The 24,234-nt window shown below is 39.3% G+C and overlaps 1 protein-coding gene across 5 annotated transcripts in view; it reads left to right on the top strand.

Moving 5' to 3' along the window:
- LOC1275542 (neuroguidin) overlaps positions 1 to 13,476 on the top strand; it is a 41,561-nt gene extending 28,085 nt beyond the window's left edge. For all 5 annotated transcript variants that reach the window (XM_061655122.1, XM_061655123.1, XM_061655124.1 and 2 more), the window contains exons 3-5: positions 8,203 to 8,431; positions 9,374 to 10,066; positions 10,915 to 13,476. In XM_061655122.1, coding sequence (XP_061511106.1) covers positions 8,203 to 8,431; positions 9,374 to 10,066; positions 10,915 to 11,075 — 1,083 coding nt within the window. In that variant the 3' untranslated portion in view covers positions 11,076 to 13,476. The remainder of the gene's footprint in view (positions 1 to 8,202; positions 8,432 to 9,373; positions 10,067 to 10,914) is intronic.
- The last annotated feature ends 10,758 nt before the right edge of the window (positions 13,477 to 24,234 follow it).

Below are 24,234 nucleotides of genomic sequence, written 5' to 3'. Positions count from 1 at the left end.
TTTCCATCACACCTAAATGGGACGGTTTGCATCGCGCGAGTGCTTTGATGCGGCTCACTGTTCCGTCGAATGAAACGCATTGCCTTTTTCACTCGTGTTTCGCTTCCCATTCCGCACCGGATGAGTAGCCGAGAGGGAAGGGTTTGACGGAACACACCGTCCGGCCACCACCTGCACTTTCTTCGTCACGATGGGGCGCACCATACACGCGCGAAGTGTGGGGTTCTTGCACAACCCCAAAAGCAGGACACCACCTGTATGTGCGTCCTTTGGCAGGACACATTTCTCCCCATCGCTTCCCTGGTCGGTTCGGAGCGTCGTGTGTGAGTGCAGCGCGCCGTGTCCGGGGACCACTTTGGGAGTACGTTGTTTATGTGTGTATTTTTAACCGTATTTCTATCTCACCCAGGCAGCCGGGGCTTGCCAATCGTCATCGAACGTATTTCACGCTGTGCGACCGTGAACACACCGAGAGGTGTGTGTTTGCGTGTATCCGTGTACGGGACGTTAGGTTTGTGTGTATCGTAAATTCGCTCGTGCTGGGCTTTTGGGCAGTTTGGGACCGGGATGAGGTAACCTCCTCTACCCAGCCAAACTCTCCCGCTACGCGAAAAGGATCAGTGTGTGTGGTGGACTCGATCTAATGTTTTTTTGTTCGATTTTAGGATTTCTCCCTACCGTGTCCTTGGTTTCCAGCTGCATGGATCGCGTATTGCATTGGATGAACAGAAAAAAATACAGAGAGAGAGAGAGAGACGAAACCGGGAAACCAGGAAAATGCTGATATTTTTCCTCCAAACAGTTCCATTCTTTTCACACACACAGACACAGACACATACGGCTCCTGCTGAATGGACTCATGCCACTAGTGGTAATCATTCCTGCAGTACGCGAGAGAGCATTGTTGAAGGATTGACATATAGAGGAAGCACCTCGAAAAAGGAAAGCAGAAAAAAAATATTAGCCGAAGCGAAAGGACGCATATGGGTTTTTGTTTCTAAAAATTTTGAAACACGATTGGCGCCTGCGAGCTGCACTGGAGCGCGGGAGGCGTTGAGCGAGTAGACAAAAAGCCGTGCGCTTATTCTATCCTAAAAGCATTTTTGTTTGGAATTTCCCCTTTTATATACCGTACCGCGGTAAGGAGAGGTTTTCCTCCACTCCACTGCAGCGTGTGTTTGTTGTGTGTGTGTGTGTGTTTTTTTTTTCTATTTAGGAAAATCTATCCAATCTTTTGTTTTGTGTCCTTCGTTTGCGCTCTCTGCTTACTGCTGGTTTGACCCGCTCGAAATCAAACGGCTGAGCGAGAGTCGGAGTGTTGCGGGGAGGGGAAAAATTGGAACGGAAGCTGAACGTTATTGCAGATGCACACACGCGGAGGAGCGTTCGGGAGCGTTCGATTCGGTTGGGTGTGATGAGCTGATCCTGTTTTACTTTTTCGCTGTTGCTGCTGCTGCTGCTGCTGCAATGCTTAAGCAAAATCCATCAGCTTCAGTATGGCAGAGCGAGCGAGCGAGCGAGCTAGCAGATGGATTTGTATGCTGCAACACACCACCCCGAAAAGCTCACACTGGCTCGTGGTGTTGTGTACTGTACGGAATGCAGAGCATATAGTCCACGGCCAGCCCCACCAAGGGGAGGTGATCATTTCATATCGGTTTCGGGTGTACGTTTCGTTTCACTGCAAAGTTTCGGTCGGCACAATACACCACCACCATCCTCCGGCTTGGGATTGGTCTGCGTTGTTCATTTGCTTGAGCCCGTAGATTTTCATCATGCTCATCTTTTGCTCACGATTGATACCGTCGAACCTTCAATCGTATGTTTGGCATAATTATTCCTCTTCTTCGGTGTTGGAATGGATTGCATCGTGCCCAAGCACATGGTGAAATAATTGATTTAACCGATCTGCAAATTAAAAGTTTAGGCGAACGAAGCAATAAAGGTTGGGAAACTGTGTCAAATGTAGCAACGTCTTTAAGATGTTGGGAAGATGCTTTAAACTGAGATAACGTACCTGAACTTAAAGTCATCCAAAAATGTATTCGGAATGTCTAGCGAGATCGCTTTGGATGGACCTCAGGATGACTTGGACTGGACGGATCATGTATTGGGCTCAATGGTTCATTGAGTAAAGAATATAATAGCAAAAATAGAAGTTTATTAATGAAGCAAACATTAAATCTATTAAGTCCTAGCAATAATAGCAATGAAGCAAATCATTTCCATACTTAAAGTTATTTCCTAATTTGAACGCCATGAAGGTTTGACAATTATTACAGGTAATGCTTAGAAACTAACACTGCCTAGCTGTAATTAATGAAAAATAATTCCTAATAAAAATTGCACTATTTAGGAAATGGTTAAAGTGGAAAAAGCGGATGCTCGGAGGCAGGAACGGAAGGAATGTAAAGAACATGTAATGTCGAAATGATCCAAATAAGTATTAAACTGCCTGAAACATTTTAGCAAGGATTCATTATGAAAGTTTCGACGAGTGAGGATGGCTAACTGAGGACGAGGGCGGAGGGATCCAGAAGCAACGTAGAAATGAAAGGTACAGGGAGGAGGTCAGGAACATCGCTAGTGCTAAGGATCAAACCAGCAGTGAAGCAAGACTGAGCAATATGTCGTCTCTTTTCTAAACAGTCAATTCCCAAAAGTTGACTAAGGACTGCATATGGGGGTGAAGGAGAAAAGGGCATTATGCGCCGAATAGCGACTCTAGTGAAGAGTTTCTGTAATCTTTTAAGCCGAGTAATGCCTCTAATACTGGTAGGCATCCATATTATGCTGACATATTCTAATAGAGGATGAACCAGAGCCACAAACAGAGTTTAAAAACAGTGAGGATCATTGAAGTGTCAACTGTTGAGCGTATTATTAGGCCGAGAACGTTATCAATATGAAATGTTAGTCTGTCGTCAAGCAGTACTTCAAGGTCACGAATTACATTAACACGATTTATCTGTGTACCCATAGCATAATAATTATGCATCAATGTACTACGCGTACGAGAAAAGGTCATCACAGAGCATTTTTCTGGATACACATTCAAAAAGTTGGATGAACACCAGCGGCAAAAAGAGTTACTTAGAAGTACATAGTATAAACCCGACGATGGTAGAACAATGTGTGGTTCCCATTTGTGATAGCAACTGTTTTCGTTCCCATTTGTGATATGCACTGACAACGATCAACTTCAAATTCATCGTTAGTATGTGCTTTAGTTAGTAAAGTTATTATGCTACACCGTACTTGTTGGTTTGAAATGAAATGGCTGTAGCGAAATTTGGGGTGCGGAAGTGCACAACCTTAAGCATTTCATGTTCAATTCTTGGTAAATTGAAATATCTGGCCCCTAGTAGGATGTTAAGACCTAGGACACTATCCGATACAGAATTCAGATCGACTGATGTTGGATCTTATTAAAAATTATCAGTGCTTATAACTCGCCAGGAAACAGTATTGACTTGAACTTTAGGGCAAAGGGAATTTATATTTCTAACCCAAACCTTAACCAACCAATTCTTCGTTCATACTGCTGAAAATTTCGCTTGGAGCAACTGTCTAGAACATTTTTAACTAAAGACTGGACAGGTTTATTGTACTTTTTTTGTAACAGAAAAACCGTTGAACTGTTATTTAGACTAACATTTTTATTTTTATTTTGTCAGAAGATGCTTTTTAGTCTCTTTTCATCTACTACTTACGTTTGCAAATTGTATTGTTGCAACCAGTTTAGTACATTGCAACGTTCCCCGTGCTCGCCGCAAACAACTGCTTCAATTTAATTAATCAAGTACATGCGGTCGCGATGAGAGGCTGCACGTTGTTAAAGGTGCGTAGCCCAGCCCAGCCGTCTATTGGAATTCTATTGCAACCGGGCCCGGTAACGGTAACAATCTCACCTTCCTGGAATGGCGCGCAGAGTGAAACCTATTCGCATTGTGTGTGTCTATGTGTGGTGAAGCCCACACCCAGACGCAAACATGCCCATGCACACGGTGTGTTGTACTTCGCCAGCATATATATCAGAGAAAACGACCGGGACGTCCGGGATGTCCCGGGTTGTGTACGGTGCGAGTTCGCGAGGATCGCGCGTTCCAGTAGGGGCAACACAAAAACCATCGTTCGTCGCTAGGCTGCTAGGAGTGAATGGGTGTGATAGGGAAGGGAGAAAAAGGGACTGTGAGGTGTGGATGTAGATTCATCCCCCGTACGCGCCCGTACGCCACAGAATCTGACCGACTGTGTTGTTCCATTTCGTGTCGAAGTTCCAATATTTGGACCAGCAGTCCGCGCTCTTGCCGGGAATTGCTCTGGAACGGCGCGTTTCACTTTGTGGTCTTCCCGGCACGAGCTGCTGTTGTGTATGCTGAGCTGTGCTTCTCACCAGCTCTCTATCACTCGCTCTCTCTCTCTCTCTCTCTCTCTCTATGATTGCTCCTCTGCTGACGGCGTATATATTTGAGGATAATTGGAAAAGCGGCTCAACCCGTACACAAGTACACACACCAACACTCTACACCCATTAGCTGACAGAAAAAACGGGGCAGAGTCAATGGGAACGGGCAGAGAGAGAAAAAATCAGATCAGCATCAGCTCCCTCCAACGCTTTTTGGGGGATGGGAATATAGCCAAAAAGGGGGGTGAAGGCAAAGTAGTCCCGAAATGAATGGAAATAAATCAATAATAGCACCTTTTTGTGTCGACCCGGTCCTGCTTTTGATGGTGGTGGTGGTGTGGTAGTGATGGTGGGCACACATTTTCGATGCTTTTCGATGCTACTCTACCCGATCGAATCACACAACATCGCGCCGCGATCCTTGTGTGTGATGCTGCGGCAGCGAGCCACTAGAGGAAGGCCAAAAGGGAGGCAAATTGGTGAAGTTCATGGCTGAATGTAGCCGAAAACGAGGGCGAGAGCGCAATGTGACGCTGTGTGCGCTGATTTCAGTTGCGGACCTGGTTACCCTGTCCCCCGATATGACTGAGCTCGCGAATGTCCATTCCCCTTGCTTGTGTGTTTTTTTAATTTTATTGCTGCCCTTCCTAGCGATCCTGCTCAAACCGCCGGGACATGTGTGTGAGAGAAGGAGGGAGCCCCTGCTTTACGGCTGGTTGAAATTTTGCGCGAATTTTTGCATGCAGTATGTGTGTCCCAAAAGGAGAGGGGGTAAAATAAAACGAGGCTTAGCAAAAGAGGGGAATTTATATTTTAAAATTGGAACCACCGTTACCATATCTTTTACTTTTATTTGCGAAATAACGGATTTACGGACATACTTTTTGTTGTTTTGTTCTTGTGCTGGTTGTGCACGCGGGAAACACGGAAGGGCAGAAAATAATATATTGGCAAAGCATCGAGAGCAGCGAGATGTGATGTATGGTTCGTTTTATTTTTCTCTTCTCTCTGTTCGTACATACACGCGAAGCTGCCGTATGTGCAAATGAGGTATGGGAAGGATATGATGGGAGAACCTGTGTGTGTGTGTGTGTGGCAGGGGTTGCTTTCGAACTCCTCAATCTCTTTGTTTTGTGCTACCGTGTGTATGTGCGCGCTCCGTTATGTTCCCGCGAGTTAAAACCTTTCATCCATTCCCGTGTCGAGTACATACGGCGTGAGGCACATATATTTTTAATTTAAAATCCCATTCTACCAAAAACATTGAAAAAAAAAATGTATAAATATCATCCCGCCATGCTCCTCCGCAGGCAAATAAGTCTCGCTTAAGAGTTAGAGCCGCATCGCGGTAACGTATTGATGCGCGTTCGACAATTGCGTTTTTTTGCGCTCTCGGTCTGTTTTGTCTACAAGCATACAACCCTCAACGCTTCGGCAACAACCCCCCCCTAGTTAGCAACTACTTAGCGCGATGGGAAAGGATTTATATTATTGCGGTCGCTAGCCGTCGCTGGCATTCGCTGGCAAAGGATGGTTAAATTTTTCCACTTCAGCACGGTACAGAGGACCAGCAAAGCACCACAAAGTGCAAAAACGGTTTAACACGACCTCCTCACAGCTCTGTGTTCCTTGTCGAATGAACGCTAAAACGCTCCTTTTCTACTTTTGCGCAATTAGAGGATATTTCTTTTCTTTCTTTTTTTTATTTAACGCCACCACGTGTGTGTTTTCGTGCTTCGCCATGCGACCCGCGTGTGTAAATTAATAGTTCGCAAACCTTTGAAAATCTGCTCTAGCTCTCTCTCTTTGAACTGCTCGATAGTCTATGGAAGTATAAAGCGCATAGGGAGCGCATATTGGGAGTGTTGCGTCCATATACTTTACATTACAGTGCTGGTAAATTTAATAAGGTTACATAAAAATAAAGATGTACCACACGTCTTTGTGTATGAGAAACAATACATTCAGGCTTATTCTATTCTGAACTCGATGCGATTCGAGTCGAGAAAATGAACTCCACAGTAAACTTTTCCATACAAATGATCACACAAAATTCATCAACTCGACGACGAGACGACTTCATTATAAGAATAGAATACGCCTGACTGTCGAATGCACAACTTCGATTGCACAACTGATTTATCTGAGGAATGGCATTTCGTGTTTGACAGCTACAACTATGCAAAACCTTACACACAAAAACAACCTTGAAAAATGAAATAAACTGGTTTGCCTTTATATGATCGATCTTTTCTACTGAAGCAATTGTAACTAGAATTATAAAAAAAACAGTTCGAAACCATGTTATAAATGCATTAGAAGTATTATATCTTATTTTAAACAAACAAAAAAGGATTTTCCATTCAAGATTGCTTGAACAAAATTGTCGGAATACAATATGGCGGATCGCAGCTGTCAATTTGAGTATGGGAAATAAAATCCGGTTGATAAATTCCATAGACGGGCTTATTTTGTGTGTGTTATTTTTAGCTTAAACAAATACAAAGGCCTTATGTCATTTTGAAATAATTTGAAGTTTTAGGAGAAAAAAACTGTTTTCTGTCATAAAAAAACTCAAACCCTTAATAGATAAAACAGCATTAATTTTACTACAAAAAGAAACTTATGGTGGCCCTACTTCAATGTCCATCACTGTATGTGAACCCTTTCGCTAACGGATGCATTTAAAGTTTCCCCACGAGTTTCCAACTCGAGCGTCACAAATAGGAAAACGAAAAAGAAATTCAACCTTTTTTTCGTTTCCCCATTTGGTTTCAAACGCAGTCTCAGTCTCTACCCCGCGTCCGGAGATGTATGAGCGCGTTTGCATATTTTTCATAATTTAAACGAGACGAAAATAAACGATCGGATCGAATTTACTTGCAACGCAGTTTTCAAAAAAGGCGCGTACCGTTTTCGTGCTTTTAATAAAACCCTTGGCAAAACGACGAACCACACACGCACATCGCGAAAAGCTCGCCCGAACGTCGGTGCTGGGGAAAAAGAGGGAGGTGGTGGGAAAAACAGGGAAATAGGGGGGGAAACGTAAAATATGCAAGCATCGTCGTTCTGCCAGTACAGGTGCGGTGTGTACCCCTTTGTACAGATGAATTCGCAAGAGCGCAGCAGTAGAAGAAAAAAAAAACAAAAACAAGCTGGATTTTCTGCTACCAATCCCAATCCGGACAGAATGCACTGAACCATACAAAATGGATTGCATGATGGAAAGATGAAAGAATGAAACGGGAGGTGAAAAAGGAAGGAGATCTACCTTATGCTGTGCCGGAAAGCTTGCCAGGGCATTCGCGAGATCGTCCCGTTTGATTGATATTGATATTAATATCGAAAAACGCGGACCACTATGGCAGCGGAGTCTGGCTGTCATATAGCGGCGAGCTATATTTTTCACTTCTTTTTTTGGACATTTTTGGCCTTTTCTAGCCTTCTAGGTAGCCGTCTAGTTATTGACGTGTTCGTACGAGGTTGGCTGCTGTGACTTGGCTGCTTTTTGCTTCCATTGCGACAGTCAAGCTCCTAGTTTAATGGCATCCTGGAGGATATATGCCAAGAGAGAGAGAGGAAGAGATCGTCAGTGTGTTGGAGTACAAAATTTGCCTCCGCAAAAGTGCCCGTCAAGCACAAAACCACTCCCGGGAGCGATATGACGATGGTGTATTTTATGATTTTAAGTTAAATAAAACACAAAGCAATAAAAAACACACTCGCGAACATATTCTGATTGAACGCTTATACTTCTCTTTCCCCTTTTTTTGTTTTGGTTCGTTGCTGTACAGGCACTAGACGAGTACGACATTCAGCCGGATCTGCCCCAGGCGCTGCGATTGCTGGACGAGATGAACAACAACTTCCAGCAGGTGTCGGATCTGGTGGGCAACATGCTGCAGCGGGTGAAAACGGGCGAACTGTCGACCGAGTACGGGCTAAACTTTCTCGAAATCAAGTACCACATGCTGCTGAACTATCTCATCAATCTGACGTACGTGGTGCTGCGGAAATGTTCCGGTAAGTAGAAGTTGAATGGAAGCCTCTTTTGAGCGTGCTATAGCAGGGCGAGTGGCAATGTTTGCTTTTGAAAATGGTAGTACAGTTTTCATTTTACTTGAGCACTATTTATGTGTGGATAATGCGCCGTAAATGGGTATAATGTGCTATCAATTAGGCTCTACGAATGATGTTGGGTTGTGCGATAAGTTCGTTCATTTTAGTGGCTTTCTTTGTGAGGTAATAATTACTGATTTTTTAAAAATAAATTTAACAAATACAGGTTAAAGGTCATTCTCAATCAATTGTTTGATACTCAAAGCGTCAGCGAACATACAATCATTTAATAACAAATCTCAACAGTCTTCGTAGTAGTCCGAATGTAAGCTAAAGTAATGGAATAGAGCCAATCTCAAGCGAAGCTCTTAGTTGAATTCAGGAGTTGATTTATGTAGAGATCTATGTTAATCATAGCATTCATGTAAATCATCTTTATGAAAGGAAATGACAGCAAATTGAATGACAATGTGACAGTGAGCAAGTGGAGTACAAAAAAATTATCACGAACTTGTACAGTCATCAGCAAAGAAAAACTCGAAAGCTCTATGAAACTCTTTGTTGTTCCTGGAACAGTCCAAAACAATCTATTTGGTTTTTTCATTTAATTTTCACGATTTTTGCTTTTAAGAGATTAAGTGCTAAATATTTTAATCCGAGTTAACACTACAAACTTATTTATCAACCCAACAAGCATGCAAATACATTTTTTTGGTAGAACGCATTGCAACCGCATTGATAAAAAATGCACAAAATACGGTATGGTCAACTAAATTTTGTAAAACCTCTTCCAAGAGATGGCTAAAGCAACCTATACTGTTCCGAATGAACACATTGTACAACACTGTTTCATTCATTCACACAACAACAACAACATTAAAATCCAATTTTCACCCTTCTCCGCAGGACATCGAATCGAGAAAGATCCATCGATCGACCGGCTGATTGAAATACGAACCGTGCTGGAAAAGATCCGCCCCATCGACTACAAGCTGCGCTACCAGATCGACAAGCTTGTGAAAACGGCCGTGACGGGCAGCAGCGGCGGTAGCGGGGCGGGCACCTCCGATCCTACCGCGTTCCGTGCCAATCCCGCCAACCTTATGTCCCAGATGCCGGCACCGGCCGAAGAGGCTGGCGTGGGCAGCTCGGCAGCACCGGTCGGTGGTCCCGATTCGGACGATGGTGCCGACTCGGACAGCTCGGCCATGGTGATGTTGAAGCTGAAGCGTGCGAAGGAAGCGGCCAAAAAGGGCAGAGGCGGAGACCGTGGTGGTGGTGGTGACGGAGCACAGCGCAGCAAGTCGGACGTGTACGTGCCACCGAAGCTGACATCGATGCCTTACGAGGAAGATACAAAGGCGGACCGGGCCCGAAGGCAGCTGGAGCGAGCAAAAAAGCATGCCCTCGGTTCGTCGCTGATACAGGACCTGAAGGACGAGTATCTGGACACGCCGGTCGAGCTGTCGAGCAGCTCCCGGGCCCAGCAGATACTGTCCCGGCGCGAGCGCGATCGTGAGGAGTACGAGGAAACGTACTTGACGCGTCTACCGCTGACGAAGGCAGAAAAACATCGCAACAAAAAGCTAACGACGCTCGGTAAGTGTGCTGCCGGGGGGTGGACACGGCGGCAGATATTCTTATTTTTAAATTTATACGTTAATGCTACGGTACTCAGAAACACAAAAGCTTTAGTTATTAAAAGGTATTCTTTGATACATTGAAAGTATTTTAAATAATAGTTTCAAAATAACTTCTAGAGCTGAATATGGGCATAAAAAGTTGGATTGGTTTCATTTGAATTTAAAAGCGTCTTTTTCATCATTTTCGTTACAATTATGTTGCATACTTCAGTACATGTCAGTCAGTTCCGCGAGACCCTGCAATTAAAAATAAACTGAAATGTAATATTTTTTATCCTTTACCTTATCTATGTTTTTTTTCCTATTTTTGGTTTTCTGTAGTAAAATGGTTACAATATTAATTTTAATTCGTTTTGATTGATTTTGACACATTTCCAATAAATATTTTTGGTGGGAAAAATAATATATTGCACAATTTTTAGAAACAGCTAGATAACAGCGTGCGTTTTGATTTTTTAGAGAAACTTTTTTTTTGTTGAGATTTTTGGTTTAGAAAACCACAAATAAAATTGTATGTGTCGGGAATTGACTAACCCGTACTGTACCTGTTGTATTAAACATACGGAATAAAAAGAAAAAAGTATAATTTTGCATGTTGCATGCCTGTTGTGTTGCGCAACACTCCGAGTTGTATCAAAGCTTCGCAAGGACGAATTGAAAGCTCTGCAAGGATGAGCCTAAAGCTCTAGTATGAAAGCTTAACAGGACACAAGCTTTTAGAAAATGATTTTAAAATTTAAAATAAAGCAGATGAAAAATGGCGTCCAATTTAATAATGTAAATATTATTTTAAATCTTTTCCAGCTACCCTGGGCGATGAACTAACCAGCTTCACCGATATAAGCGTGCTCAACGAAGACTATGCATCCACTTCAGCGAGTGGTGCCGGCGGCAAAAAGCGCAAAGCAGGTGGAAAAGGTGCAAAAGCGAACAAGAAACACGGTAAGAAACGTCGCTTCCGTTAAACATCGTTCGTGTGGCGAAGAAAAGAAGAAGACAAGCATATTAATGCACAATAAAATAACGATAGTCAGATTTCGTTTCAAAAGGAGAAAAAAGCTCATCAGTTGAGAAGGATGAGCTTTGACGCACTGATACAAACAGCGGGAATCAGTTGTTCATTAAACAATCGCAATTTTTGTAACGATGCTGCATTTCATTTGCATTGTTTTGATTTGTGTTTAATTATATTTTTTTTTTGAAACCGTAAACATTTAAAGATGATTTATGTTTTGGAAGTGTTCTACTCTCTCATATAATATAACATATAATTTGCGTTAGTTTAAGAAAATTACAGATTGAGCGCATTTATTCGGTATGATTTATTTAGAAAAGGTGAGCTGCGATGTGACGCAAAATAGTATAAAACTGTAACAGACAGAAAATGCCGACAGGCAAAACATTAAAAGTGTAAGGAGATGGAAAGATACAAAACATACGAAAGAAGCAAAACGTTACTAGAAAAACCTTTTATAATATATTTATAAGAGCTTATTTTTTCTGTTTTCAACAACTTTATAACCGGTAAAATAGCAATCTAACAAACAGAAACAAAAAGCACAACCTGATTACATAGGGCAAAGTGCAAATCAAACAGCCAAATCAATAATAACTACTCTCAAAACGGGCCATAAGTAATATCCGTCGTTGTTCATTTGTTTTTTGTTCAGTACATGTCAGTCAGTTCGTTATTATTTCCTTCGTTGGGCGTTCGTTTTCGAAAAGCAAAATATACAAAACCCCACTAGTTATAATGAAATAGAACTAAAGTGTAAAATAAAACTGTGCAAAAACAAAACAGCAGCAAAACTGAGAATAGTTAAAGATATGAAATGAAACCTTTATGTTGTTTTTTCTAGTACGAATACAAATGAAGAATCGGTATCAACTAGCGATGAGAAGTGAGAAAGGAGGGGGCAGATATGTTAGAAAGGAACGTAACGACAAGTAGATTATCGAGCACACGATAAAAGGGGTTGAGGGAAAACGAAGGGATGTTAAGATAGGATTTACCATATTGTTGCCTTTTTCTATAACAGTACGTAAGGAAAGAGATTTCTTATAAGAGTTTAGCGAACGTGCGCTGCCGAAAACAAAACAAAACAGTAACCGAACACAAGAAAGTAAATTAAAGAACAGGAGATAAAAAAAACAGGATAACAAAATAGTAAAGAGAGTCATTGAGAGTTATTGTAAAAAAGAAAGCAGATTACATAAATATTAAAAAAAACAAAGGACGTAGCAATGGGAGAATGAACATAAAAGCATGTGTAAGCAAATAAAAGAAAGCAAACCAACTAGAAAGAAGGTATAAACAACAGACAGAACATAAACGAGAAGCACTATAGAACGTATAGAAGAATGTGGCGTATCAATTAGACTGGGTTGCTGCTGCAGAAGCGCGCGTTTATACAACTTTTTACTAAACAAAAGATATGAAGCAAAATGTATGCTTAAGTGTTTACAAACATTCATTTTCTGTTCGATGTTTTAGATTGATTTAACTTAAAAAAACAAACAAATCAATAAATCGATGCTCCCAGCAGGAGTGTATGTAAGAACTGTTTTCATGATAGAAGAACATACTGACATAGCCAAAACCTCAACAAACGACGAACTCGAACGCCCGGTTGAAGGAAACAATGAACAAACCAAAAGAGTAAACGATAGAAAAGGAAGAAAAGAAAATGTAACTTAATTAAAGAGGTTCCAGAATCGGACACCCGATGGAAAGTATGTATAGAAACGTGGCAACACATAAAAAAGAAAACACTATGCTTTTTTTAATGTAACTAACAATTGAAACACGAAAACAAGAGAAGACCACAAGTAAACCTACAAACTGCACTAGAAAAAGGAAAGCAGAATAAAAGGAGGAAAAAAGAATTAAGAAGCACAGAAGAATACATAACATAGTAAGAGAATATAAAGCATAAAAAACATATGAAAAGAAAAGAAGTTAGGAGTATAAAGGTGTTATTTTTAGTTATTTCCTATTTCAAAAGTGTTTTAAGGAAATTTCTTATTAGCAAGTTATGTTGGATTATATTTACTTCTTTTTTATATTTTAATAATTTCTATCTTGTTTGGCAATGGCTTATTGTTTCCATTCAAAAGTTATGTTTCATGTTACTCTTATTTCATTTTAAACTTACAATTCTTTATTAATATTTCCCTACCGTAAAGATTGATATAATACATCTTCGGTTGTTAAAATTACGTTTACCTTTAGTTTAATCGATTACATTAAGCGCTAAATTCTAAATGTTTCATGTTACATATTATTATGTATGTTCTTTTCTGTACGTTTCATTATGTTTAAAATATAATTTCTTTACATCTTCACCAAATAAAATTTTAAATAAGGTTATGGTTTGAATTGTTTTAATTTTCATTTTTATTATAATATTTCATTAATTATTGCAGTTGTGTTTGATTTATGTTGTAGATTATATTGTACCATTTTTATTTTAAACCATGGTTCAGTTCAGTACAGTAGAGGAAACAACCAGCATTGCTATAATTGCAATTAAAATGCATGCCCCATTGGAATGAGAGAAAGAGGAGCAGTGCCATTTGTGGCGTACAATTGATCGTTTTGTTTTAATTTTAACTATATTTAAACTTATTACCCATGTGTGCGCACCACTCTTGCATGAATAGCAAGCAATACAATACAGGCTCGGTTAACGGAAGAAGCGGTTGCATTCGGACAATAGCATCAATCATCTCATCGGGGGATGGGTGATTGGCAGCGCGTGTCCATAGATTGATCAATTAAATTAATTAATGAATAATTGCGTGCGACCAAACATATCATTCCACCTGGATAGCTTTCCCAGAACGATGAAAAATACAGGACCGCAGGGGAAAACAAAAAGTTTCCCGATGCTAAACCGGGGATGGGGTGAATTTTCCCGCAACACCAACCCATTCATTCATTTTGGGATCGTTTTTGGTGCGCTTTGTGCGTCGGAGGGTTTTGCTATCACTCAGCGAATCCCTTTTGGTAGTGTTGCCATTGCAAGTGCCATTGCTACTGCTACTGCTACTTGCCCGCCGACGTGTCCAATCAATTAATCATCATTATGCGCGTGCAACATCTCATTCCTCGTGAGCTGTTTACTCATTAATTGGAACCTCGTTCACGGTCACTTGGCTGCAAATGAAACGGGGATGTTGCAGTTGCAGGCATAATTTGCTATTTTAACCAGGTGCAGAACGGTAGCATTTTAAACGGCACGTTACAAGATAAATGTTAAAAACGAGGATGACGAGGAACGGGTAAAAGGCGGTGTAGTATATGCAATATGCAATCAGGTGGCAGATAAATCTCTACACGAAGATCGGACCAAAGCGCACCTGAAACGGAAGGTGCGTCATCTGGTGAAAGGAAGAGAAAATTTTCCATTCGACTAGCAATGCAACCGATGCAACACCGATCAGATTAATGGTGATTGTAACAACGGGTGGTGCGAAGCAATTAATAATTATAATTTAAAGTAAAGCATACAGTTTCGGTTGTTTGGTCGTGTGTCGTTTGCCCCACCATGCCGTTCGAACGGAATTATCAGAAATCAAACCTCGTCGGAGGTGGGGGAGGATGTAATGTTGTTGTGACGTGACTGACAACATAATGATAACCTTAAATAGGGAAGCGTGTTGAGCAGCAAGTAGTCGACAACCCCATTTGGCAATTGTTTCGAAATGTGCTCATTTGAATTGGATACTTTGGCATGGACGGATAGGAATTTATAGTCGTAGTCGGTTATATATGCAAATATTCACACCCTTTGGTACGTGTTTAGATTTTAAGTGGACCAATGAATGCCTCAAAATTGTTTGAGATCCAAAATTTTATTCCAAAATTTGAAATAATTCCACCAAAAAAAAGACGGGTTCTTCTTCCTCCGTGTGCAATATTTGATTGCGATGCAACAGTTCTCAGCTGCGCGCTGCGGCCACGTGCAGGAGAAGAAGGACCCCAATCCGTGTGTTACTCGAAAAAATTCAAAATTTGGACAAAATCGGTACAGCTTATAGTGTAAAATTGTGTAGGAGAATTAAGAATGCTCATCAGTATCAACATCACACAACAACACCACAAAACACACACCTCTTTCGATTTGTTGAGTATATCTCAAACAAATGTTTTAGCTTTTAGCGATATTATTGTGTTGGTTTTTCGTCCGGTTTTTGCTCCGGTAGCTTTTTACTTAAATGTTTGTGTTTTGTGAGTCTTTTTTAAGTCTTCTCGTCCTGTTTGTTAGCCCCCGTTCAAGGTAACGTTTAAGTCGCATTTAAGGATGGATAATTACACGTTTGCATTACTTATTAGCTGCAATTTTGCACTATTTTAGCTTACTTTTATGTGTAGATTTAACAAGAAGTTTTGCGCGGTAAAATTTTAATAGTTTTTGTGTAAAAAGTAATCAAAATCTTATTGCAATTAAAAAGCAGTGTCCGTTTCGTTCCAATGGTTTATTTTACGTTTACAAAATTTAACAAGAAAAACAAAAAGGCGTCACATGGTATCAATTGTGGTATGTCAACCAACGGAAGCGGATGCATTGAGCTGTGGTGGTGATATTGAAGGTATATTGAAGGTCAGGAGATCACGATTTATTCAGCGAATTTATGTGTTCCAGTGAGTCCAATGAATATTTATTCCATTTCACCTCATCATTCGCTCGATCATATTTTGAGAATTTTTTTTTCAATATGGAATGATGGTGATTCTATTTGTTCAGGTTCACTAGCGCGGCAGGATCCGGTGAACGTTTTCATTTTCCTTTCCTATCACCTCATGTTTATTTGTTTCTTTTTTTGCTCGTTTGCTAGTCGGTTGCAGTCTCGAGGTGGTCGGCTAATCAGCCGTGGGGATGGTTTTTTGGGTTTATCGAACGAAGCGTAACGTAGCGTAAACACCGGATATCCTGATACGGTCGATTGGAATCGACTCGGTGTCCATCGGTTTTTTTTTTGTTTCTGATTTTAAAACTCAAACGTACAGCTCTTTATGAATGGAGAGTTTTTTTCATTAACACGCATTAAAACATACCCTGGAATGATTTTTATTTTTTTTCCATTTATCAAATTGCACGCTTCATGCTGGTTTCGTGGAACAAAATTCACCCCATCGAAACAGAGAAATGGAAACTCATTTTCTACCTACCTTTTTTAGCTTTCCTCGGAGCGTGTAAATTGCCTCAAAAATGATTGTTTCCCTACGAATAAAAAAAAGGAAAGCGAAAGGTTAAATTTCGCTCGAAAAGAGCCCCAAAAGATGAGGAATATAAGGGGTGGACAATTTTGCTCCGCTCTGGGCTGGGTGTGTCCGGCTGGCTTGATTGAGTCGCAAAACTTGATTAGTTGGGTGAATTATGTGCGTATTTTTTGGTTCTTGTTGTTGGCTTTCTTGCGCTGGATAAAGCGGAAATCACGATCTCAAAGCCTTAGCGTAAAAAATAGCCATTCTACATTCCCTTCCTCCTATAATGCGGTGTGTACAATGTTGTACTGTAACCTTTTTTTGTTGTTGTTGATTCTAGTAACTTTTTGTAATGTTGTATTTTTTTCTGATTATTTCCCTCTCCCGTCTCGCTTAAAACTCGACTCGAAGGGCATAATCTTCGTGAAACTGCCCGCTAATGGGTTTGACTGCTTAGAATTAATGAGATTTTTTATTATGCTCACTCACTTTCGAATCATGAATCAGGCTTTGGGAAAATATTAAGAAGGCAAACAAAAATTATGATAAGAGTTGATTTTTTTTCATTTTGTAATACAAGAATAAACTGATAACAAAAACGTTGGCTTTTCTAAGCTACGTAGATAGTTGTTACTGAAATTATACACACGATACCATTACTTTCAATGCAAAACAAGCAAAAGAGCACTCAATCGTTTAACGCTGATTTTGTGTAATTCCAATTCCTGGTTTCCTCTCCCCTTGCCCTGATGCTGCATGAAACCGCATCGTTTCCATAATTATCTCTCATTGCTCAATTTAATTTAATTGCTGAATAATAATATGAACCATCATTACACCACTGTCACCATCCCAGCTGAGTAAGGTTCGCGCTTCGACTGATAACGATAAAAAATTACCAAACAGTAATGCATTTTCGATGCATTCGAAGTGGTAGGGTTCTTTTTTTTTGCATTTTTTGTACACATTCGTTGAAAGTGTAGCGTCAGTTGGACGCAATTGTGGTGCGGAGATAACGTGTGGAAAACGTACAGACACAATTTATTTTAATGCGTTTTTGATCATTTCACCATGATTGTCTAATTAAATAATGCGTTGTATGTGTGTGTGTGTGTGTGTATGTGTTTTGTTATGTGTTTGAATGGTTTAATTTTATGTTTACTTTATTGCATCCAGCAAACACCAGTGCAACATACACACACATATTATCAAGTTACCATAACTTGCAATTGTATTCAGTGCAAGTTAATAAGCTTCATCGATAACTCGTATGAGATCAACACACACACATGTACACACACACATACAAAAATACAAAAATGAAAAAGGGGAAGAGGATACACGGATACTTCCAATTGTGTATCATTGTACCATACCATTTGTGGTTTTATTGCGTCCTCATTGTCTAATATTTGGATCAAAGGTTTTGACATTAACCCGTAAAAAAACAATCTTTAGGCATTTCTTTTTATAATAAAATAAATAAAACACTCATCACAACACTTAATATTAAGCCCAATACAAGCATGATGTGGCCAGAAACTCATTTATTCATCTAATGGTGTAAAAAGAATGAAAAACAAAACAAAATAAATAAATGGAATGTTTGACATAACATTTTGGCTTGCAAAGAAAATACAAATAAAATGTTTCGAAAGTAGAAAACATCTAAATTTAACATAAATTTAAATATGCATTTCTGCAAAACTATGTCCAGTATATGAGAAAGAGAAAAAAACACGAGTAGAAGAAACAACAAGTACGAGATACAAAGAAAGAAGGGAAACCCCCGAAACCGTTACATCGTATGAAATCAAAATTCAAAATTGAACAAAGATAGATTTAGCGGAAACATTATCACCACAAACAAACGAGCGATCGGGGAGTGATGAGAATGTTGTATCAAACAGTTAAAACAGCCTAATTACGGTGACGTTGTATAGTACAGAGGAAAAGATGAAGAAAGAGAGATAGAAGAAAACTAAAAGTAAAACTAAAGAAGAGGAAGGTGAAAAAATGTAAGAGAGCTTAACATAATAACCAGTAAAACCCAAAACGGAAATGGAACGAATGGTGTAAAACTTGAGATGAGAAAGAGACTAAGCAAGACAGAGAAAGAGAGAAAGACAGAGAACGATAGAGAAAGATGGAGTATAGAGAAGAAGAAAAAACAAGATTAAAGGTGATGCAATTAGTTTCTTTTCAATAAGATAATGCAAAGGTAATGCGAAACGTTCACGTAGGAGGCAGATGGTGTTAAAATAAACACAAAAATGGTAAAACCGTCACAGAGAACATACAGATAAAGAGAGGCCACAAAGGCTATTGAGTTTCCCGGTGCGATGATAAGTGTAAACTGGATTCCGGATAATATGATCACTGATGAGTGCTGCTTCTTGCGAATCAAGTACGTTTAATTCAATTGCAATGTTACCACCTATCGAGTAAAACTGACCATTTTATTGGATTGGACTGCTGTCGAAAGGTTCACGGGAATTTGGTTTCAAAATTGAATTACGATATCGTTCCATTTGCAAAGTGGCTAGTCTTCCACGGAATGAAATGGAACGACAACACGTTTTTGCAGTCATATGTGATTGTAATATTTGAACACCAGCAAAAGGAAAACATGCCATCATCAACTTAAATTAAATTAAAAAAAAAAACAAATATTTGTAAAAAGTGGAATACAAGTTCGACTAAACACACTCACTACTTACCCTGGTAAGAGAGCAAAACAGAGAGGAATAAAGGGAAGATAAGTGGAAGGAATAAAAAGCAAAAATAAAACAAAACCAATGTGAACGAGACTAGACGAAGATGTAAAGTTAAGTTGGAAGTGATGCGTGATGGGTATGTTAGATGGTAAAATGAGATGATTAATACCTTGATATTGCCTTCGATTATACAAAGTAATAAAGTAAAGCACAAGTGAATACTTAAATTAATTTTTTAATAATCAAATAAACAAGAGAAGTGCACAGTAAACGAAAAACACATTAGAAAAAAAGAAAACAACAAACAAACGGAAAAGTGCGCCGTAAGGGAAAGAGGACTAAAACAGTGAAACACGAAAACCAAACCCAAATCAGCAAAAGGGAAAACGAAATAAAAGAAAAAACCAACCAAACAAAACTAATACAAATAGAAAACAGAAAGAATTTAAAAGAAAAAAAAAATCACATCTTATATTTATACACAGATATAGAAGAAAATCAAGAGTTTAGTGGAGAAGGTGAAGGACGCAGATGCAGAATCAATCTTACTTTAAGCGTGAGAGTGCGGCAACGCAACCACTTGTTATCGATTGTTTGTTTACTCAACTTAACTGAACTTGCGTTAAAGATTTCTATACACTCAAGGTAAACTGGTTCCGTTTCTATTTTTTTTAGAACATTTAGAACCAATATTGCCCGACAACTACATCAGTCACACAAGCGTGATACAAACTGAAACCAATACCAATAGACTGGCCACAATTGTTTTACCAAACGAACTCCAAACAAAACACAAACAACAAAACCAACCAAAAGCAAAACAACAGCAAGATCAACAACAACTAGAAACAAAACTTAAAAAACAACTTCAAACAAAACATTGCCCAATTAGAAACACTGAGCAGTGCGCGCGCCTCGTGGAAAAGCGTATGCTTCAAGCAGAATAGAGTGTGTTTTGAACAAAAATGAAAAGGAAACAAAGAAAAAAGGTAGGCGTTTAAACGAGCTTGAATGAGAATGCAGATATTAATGCAAAACGAAAAGATAAATGAATGACATCGTATAAAGTAAAACAAAAGTAAAATCATTTTAATTTAACGTTGAAACAAAATCAAAGGTAGTAATCCAGGCGAAACACACTATTAAACCAAGCGGGAATTTAAAAGTGAATGTGAAGAAAAGGTGAAAATTAAAGAAAAATAAAGTTAAAAGCGTAAGGAAGAGTAAACATTTGGTGAAACGAATCAAAAATCTAAAGCGATATAAAATCGTAGACGTTTTGACACTAGAGATATACAACTACTAATGAAATGGGGCGCTAATGGAACGTATTCAGAAAAAAAACATATTTGGCTAAATTAAGGAAAAAATACTATACTTTAACAAGCATTTCCAAAACAAACATACAAACAAATGAAAACTAAACAAAACAAAAAAAAATATCCAAAACACAAAATCTATACCAAAAGTCTAAAAAAACACGTAGTGCGTTTTAGTCATACTCGGCGAAGCAACACTATAAAAGCAAAGCGAAACAAAAAACTTAACAAACCGGAGAAAAGACAATGTAAGCAAAAACAGTACCACTATAACACGCACAAGCAAATGAGTGTTGGATTTGGTGAATGTTTGAAACTGTGCCACACGGCGCTGCGGCGATCAGTGGCAATGAGGCATAAATGTAATGTTATCAAAGACTTTCGCCATCATACCCTTCGATATTCAATCGAATCTTCATCCTCTCTTGGTCACATTCGATCAAAATCCTGTCCACTTTCCAGCAACTTCCTCCTCTCCACCAACACAAAGGGCGTCAAAGCCAGTAAAATATTGTAAGGCCAGTTAAAAAGTGTCGCAATACAAAAAGAAACATTAAACAAACAAAAAAGAAACACACTCACACAAAGTATAAATCTAAAATTAAACTAACAAAACCAGCACGCACACACATCTTCTAATGGTTTTACTGGTAAATGGAAGAAAACAGTTCTTGATTCGAGAATATTTTAGGCGTACCAATTGGATGTAAACGGTAAAAAGGATGCAGTGTAATGCTGTGTAAAGTGAGAAGAAGAGATCATATTTATTGCAAAAATGTTTCAAAAAAGACTAAAAATATACCAAAATGCCAAAAGGGATAAACAAAGGAACCGTTCTTCCATTGCGTGAAATACACTGGAAGATGTGTGGTTGTGTGATGTGGTGTGTGTGTGTGTTTGTGTGTGTTTGTGTAAGTATTTTACGGACACACGCACACTTTTTACGTCTCAGTTTTGTCTCATCATTTGTGTATTTTCTTTGTATGAAAAATAAAAATTAGTAAAAAAATAAGCAAAATATGTTGTTTGATAACGAAAGAAAACGATTCAGGTTGAACAGGTAAGTAAAACGACAGACTTTCAGAAACAGAAGTAAACAGTCAAACACGAACGATCCTCCAACCTGATCATGTTGTTGGATCGAGAAAGAAGTATATATTGAACAAATCAACAAGAATATATCTGTATTACCTTAACCTGGCATTTAGTTAATTGCCATTAATTTTGATTTTTCGTACACTTACGTTTTACAAATCCAAACATCAGAAAGGAGAATGGGCTGTACGGCAGCACCGAGCTTTGTGAGAGTCTAGCACGAACATTTTTTTATATGTTTTAACAATTTTGTTTGTGTAAAAGTGCTCTTAACAAAACTACACTTAAAGTTCATTGTTGGACTTTAGTGTTTATGCTCATTAAGATTGGCATTCCTTCTAGCGAATAATCAGTGCGAAGCTAAAACGAGCTGAACGTGAAAAAATGCCCAATAATTACAAGTGGCACACCGAGAACAAAAAAGAAAACGAGAACAGCAAGACAGCCTACAGGAAGGGTTGTGAAATTTATTTTAACTTAATTACACTCATAACTTTGCTAGCGTGTTACAGGGCTCTGAATTTATGTACGGAAACTTTATCCTCCTGCCTCATCTCCCGCATTTCATGCTTCAAGCGCTAGTTTGACCGGTTGAAATGTCTAGTTTGCCTTTCATTTCTGTTTGCATTTAGCGTTGAGGAAGAAGGAGAGAGAGAGAGAGGGCAATGTCAGACGCATTTAAACACAGGCGTGTCTAAATTTGAACTTTTGAGATTGTTTTTTTCCTTGCTTCCTTTACAACCCCGAAGGAAATCCTTAAACAAATCGTTACTTGCCATAGTCATACACGGTAGGCATCGGGCGCATACGCATTGTACCGATGCAACGCTGTAGTTGGTTGAGTGCGTGGAATCATTGGTGTTGCAGAGCAGTTTGCAGCATCTTGCAGGGTTTCTGTAGCCAACTCAAACACGTTTGATGCTATTTCAATACTATACAAATGTACTATACAAATGTAACATACAAATGTATGTTTAATGAAGTCATGTCAAGAAACTGATGATATTATGATATTGGGGACACCTTTGTGGTTATTAAATTGTATCAGATGCATGTGAAATATTAATTTTACTTGTTGATGGTCAAAATACATGTATAGGAGTTACGAAATGCATTCTCATCTACCGTGTGCTCCAAGACCTGGCTCACAGCATCTATTTCCTGTTTTCAGCTATCAAAAGTATTCTTGCTGGGAAGAAATTTTCTTCAGATGAAGAGGCGATGAGGACTATTTTGAGGCAAATAACAAAATGCACTTAAAAAAAGGTATAGAAAAGTTCGAAAATCGCTATAATTGGTGTATCACTCTTGAACGGATATATGTTGAAAGAGAAAACATTATTTTACCAAAAAAAAAAGTGTTTTAGTATCATTGGCTAAACAATTTTCAGCCCACCAGTTAATAATCAAAGAGTACGCGCAATTTACCAACGAAATTCGCAGGAGTCCACAAAATACACGCGTAACATCAAGAGAAGCTGAATCAGAACCCAAACCCTAGAGCTGGAACTGATCACGAAACCTTAAAGAGGTCTTAGAATTGTTCCTCAAACTGATCCCGAACTCCTAACGGCCATGGTGCATTCCTTAAACCTATAGTGGGATTGGATTTGATCCTAAACCCATATTGTTGCTGCTATAGCTCCTGAAGCCGATATCCCGATCCTGAATCATATCCTGAACCCACATCGATCCTGGAACTTATACAGAAATCATATACGTCCTGGAAATGATCCCTAATCTTAAGAGGTCCTGGATCTTAAAGAGAACAACTACAGATCCTGAAAATGATCCTCAACTCATGCCGTTCCTGGAATTGATACTTGTTGTGTGCATGTGCCGCACCTGAGAGATATTCAGAGGTCAGAGGTGTGTGCAACGCTTTTTATTAATTGTTAAATGTTCATTTTATCTGTGGCGTTACACAAAAGAGAATAAGTTCTTAAGCGTTTCATCAATACCGAACCCTTACTCAGGAAGTAACAAATGCGATGTGCGTTACTTGAATGTATATAGTAGGATGGTGTTGAGATGGCTAGCGTAACCCTGCAAGTTGTGGCAATGATTCTTCCCAAATGTTGTGCCAGCTACTGGACACCAACTGCAAAGATGGACCTTCAACTATTCTTGGTGCGACGTTGGCATTTTTTTATGCACCTTGTCCTTACAGCTTCACAGGCGTCCCGTAGCAGCACGAATGGAGTTAATTGCAGGAGAGGGTGGGGGCCTTTAGCTCGTGGGAGAAAATTATGTACTTTCGCCTGTACAGTTTCCTCCCGCAACAAGCAATCTAAAGCGACACAGGATCTTTCCCGTCCCGTACATGTCTCCATTCTTTCCCCTTTGTAAGGAGGGATTTAGTTAGGTCTTCTACCCCAAGGACGGCTACCCAGGGCGAGACCTGAGGCTCGATTTGTCCATTTCGGGCGCTATGGAATGACTTTCATTTTTCACTTCATTTCCGACAACCAAGACTAACTTTGTCTTTTGTAAGTTTAATTACACTTTTTTTCTGTTTGTGTGAGTGTTTGTTGCTGTTGGTGTACACGGTTAATTGTTTTTAGTTTGGATTTTTGGCTACTTTTTGGTACAGAAACGAGTGAGAGAGTGAGATTAAGAAGAAAACACAAGTAAAAGATAGCAGAAAATTTAACAGAAAAAAAGATAACAGCATGAAACAAGTGATTTGGATTGTATTGAAACTACCGAGAACTTGTCTTACTCTCGTCACAAGTTTTGTTTTAAGTAAACAATTAAGCATAAGTTGATCGTGTCTGACCAG

This window comes from Anopheles gambiae, chromosome 3, assembly GCF_943734735.2.
Source record: "Anopheles gambiae chromosome 3, idAnoGambNW_F1_1, whole genome shotgun sequence".
NCBI lineage: Eukaryota > Metazoa > Arthropoda > Insecta > Diptera > Culicidae > Anopheles > Anopheles gambiae.
Note: the sequence above shows the minus strand (reverse complement) of the source record. Positions and strands in the feature narration are given on the sequence as shown.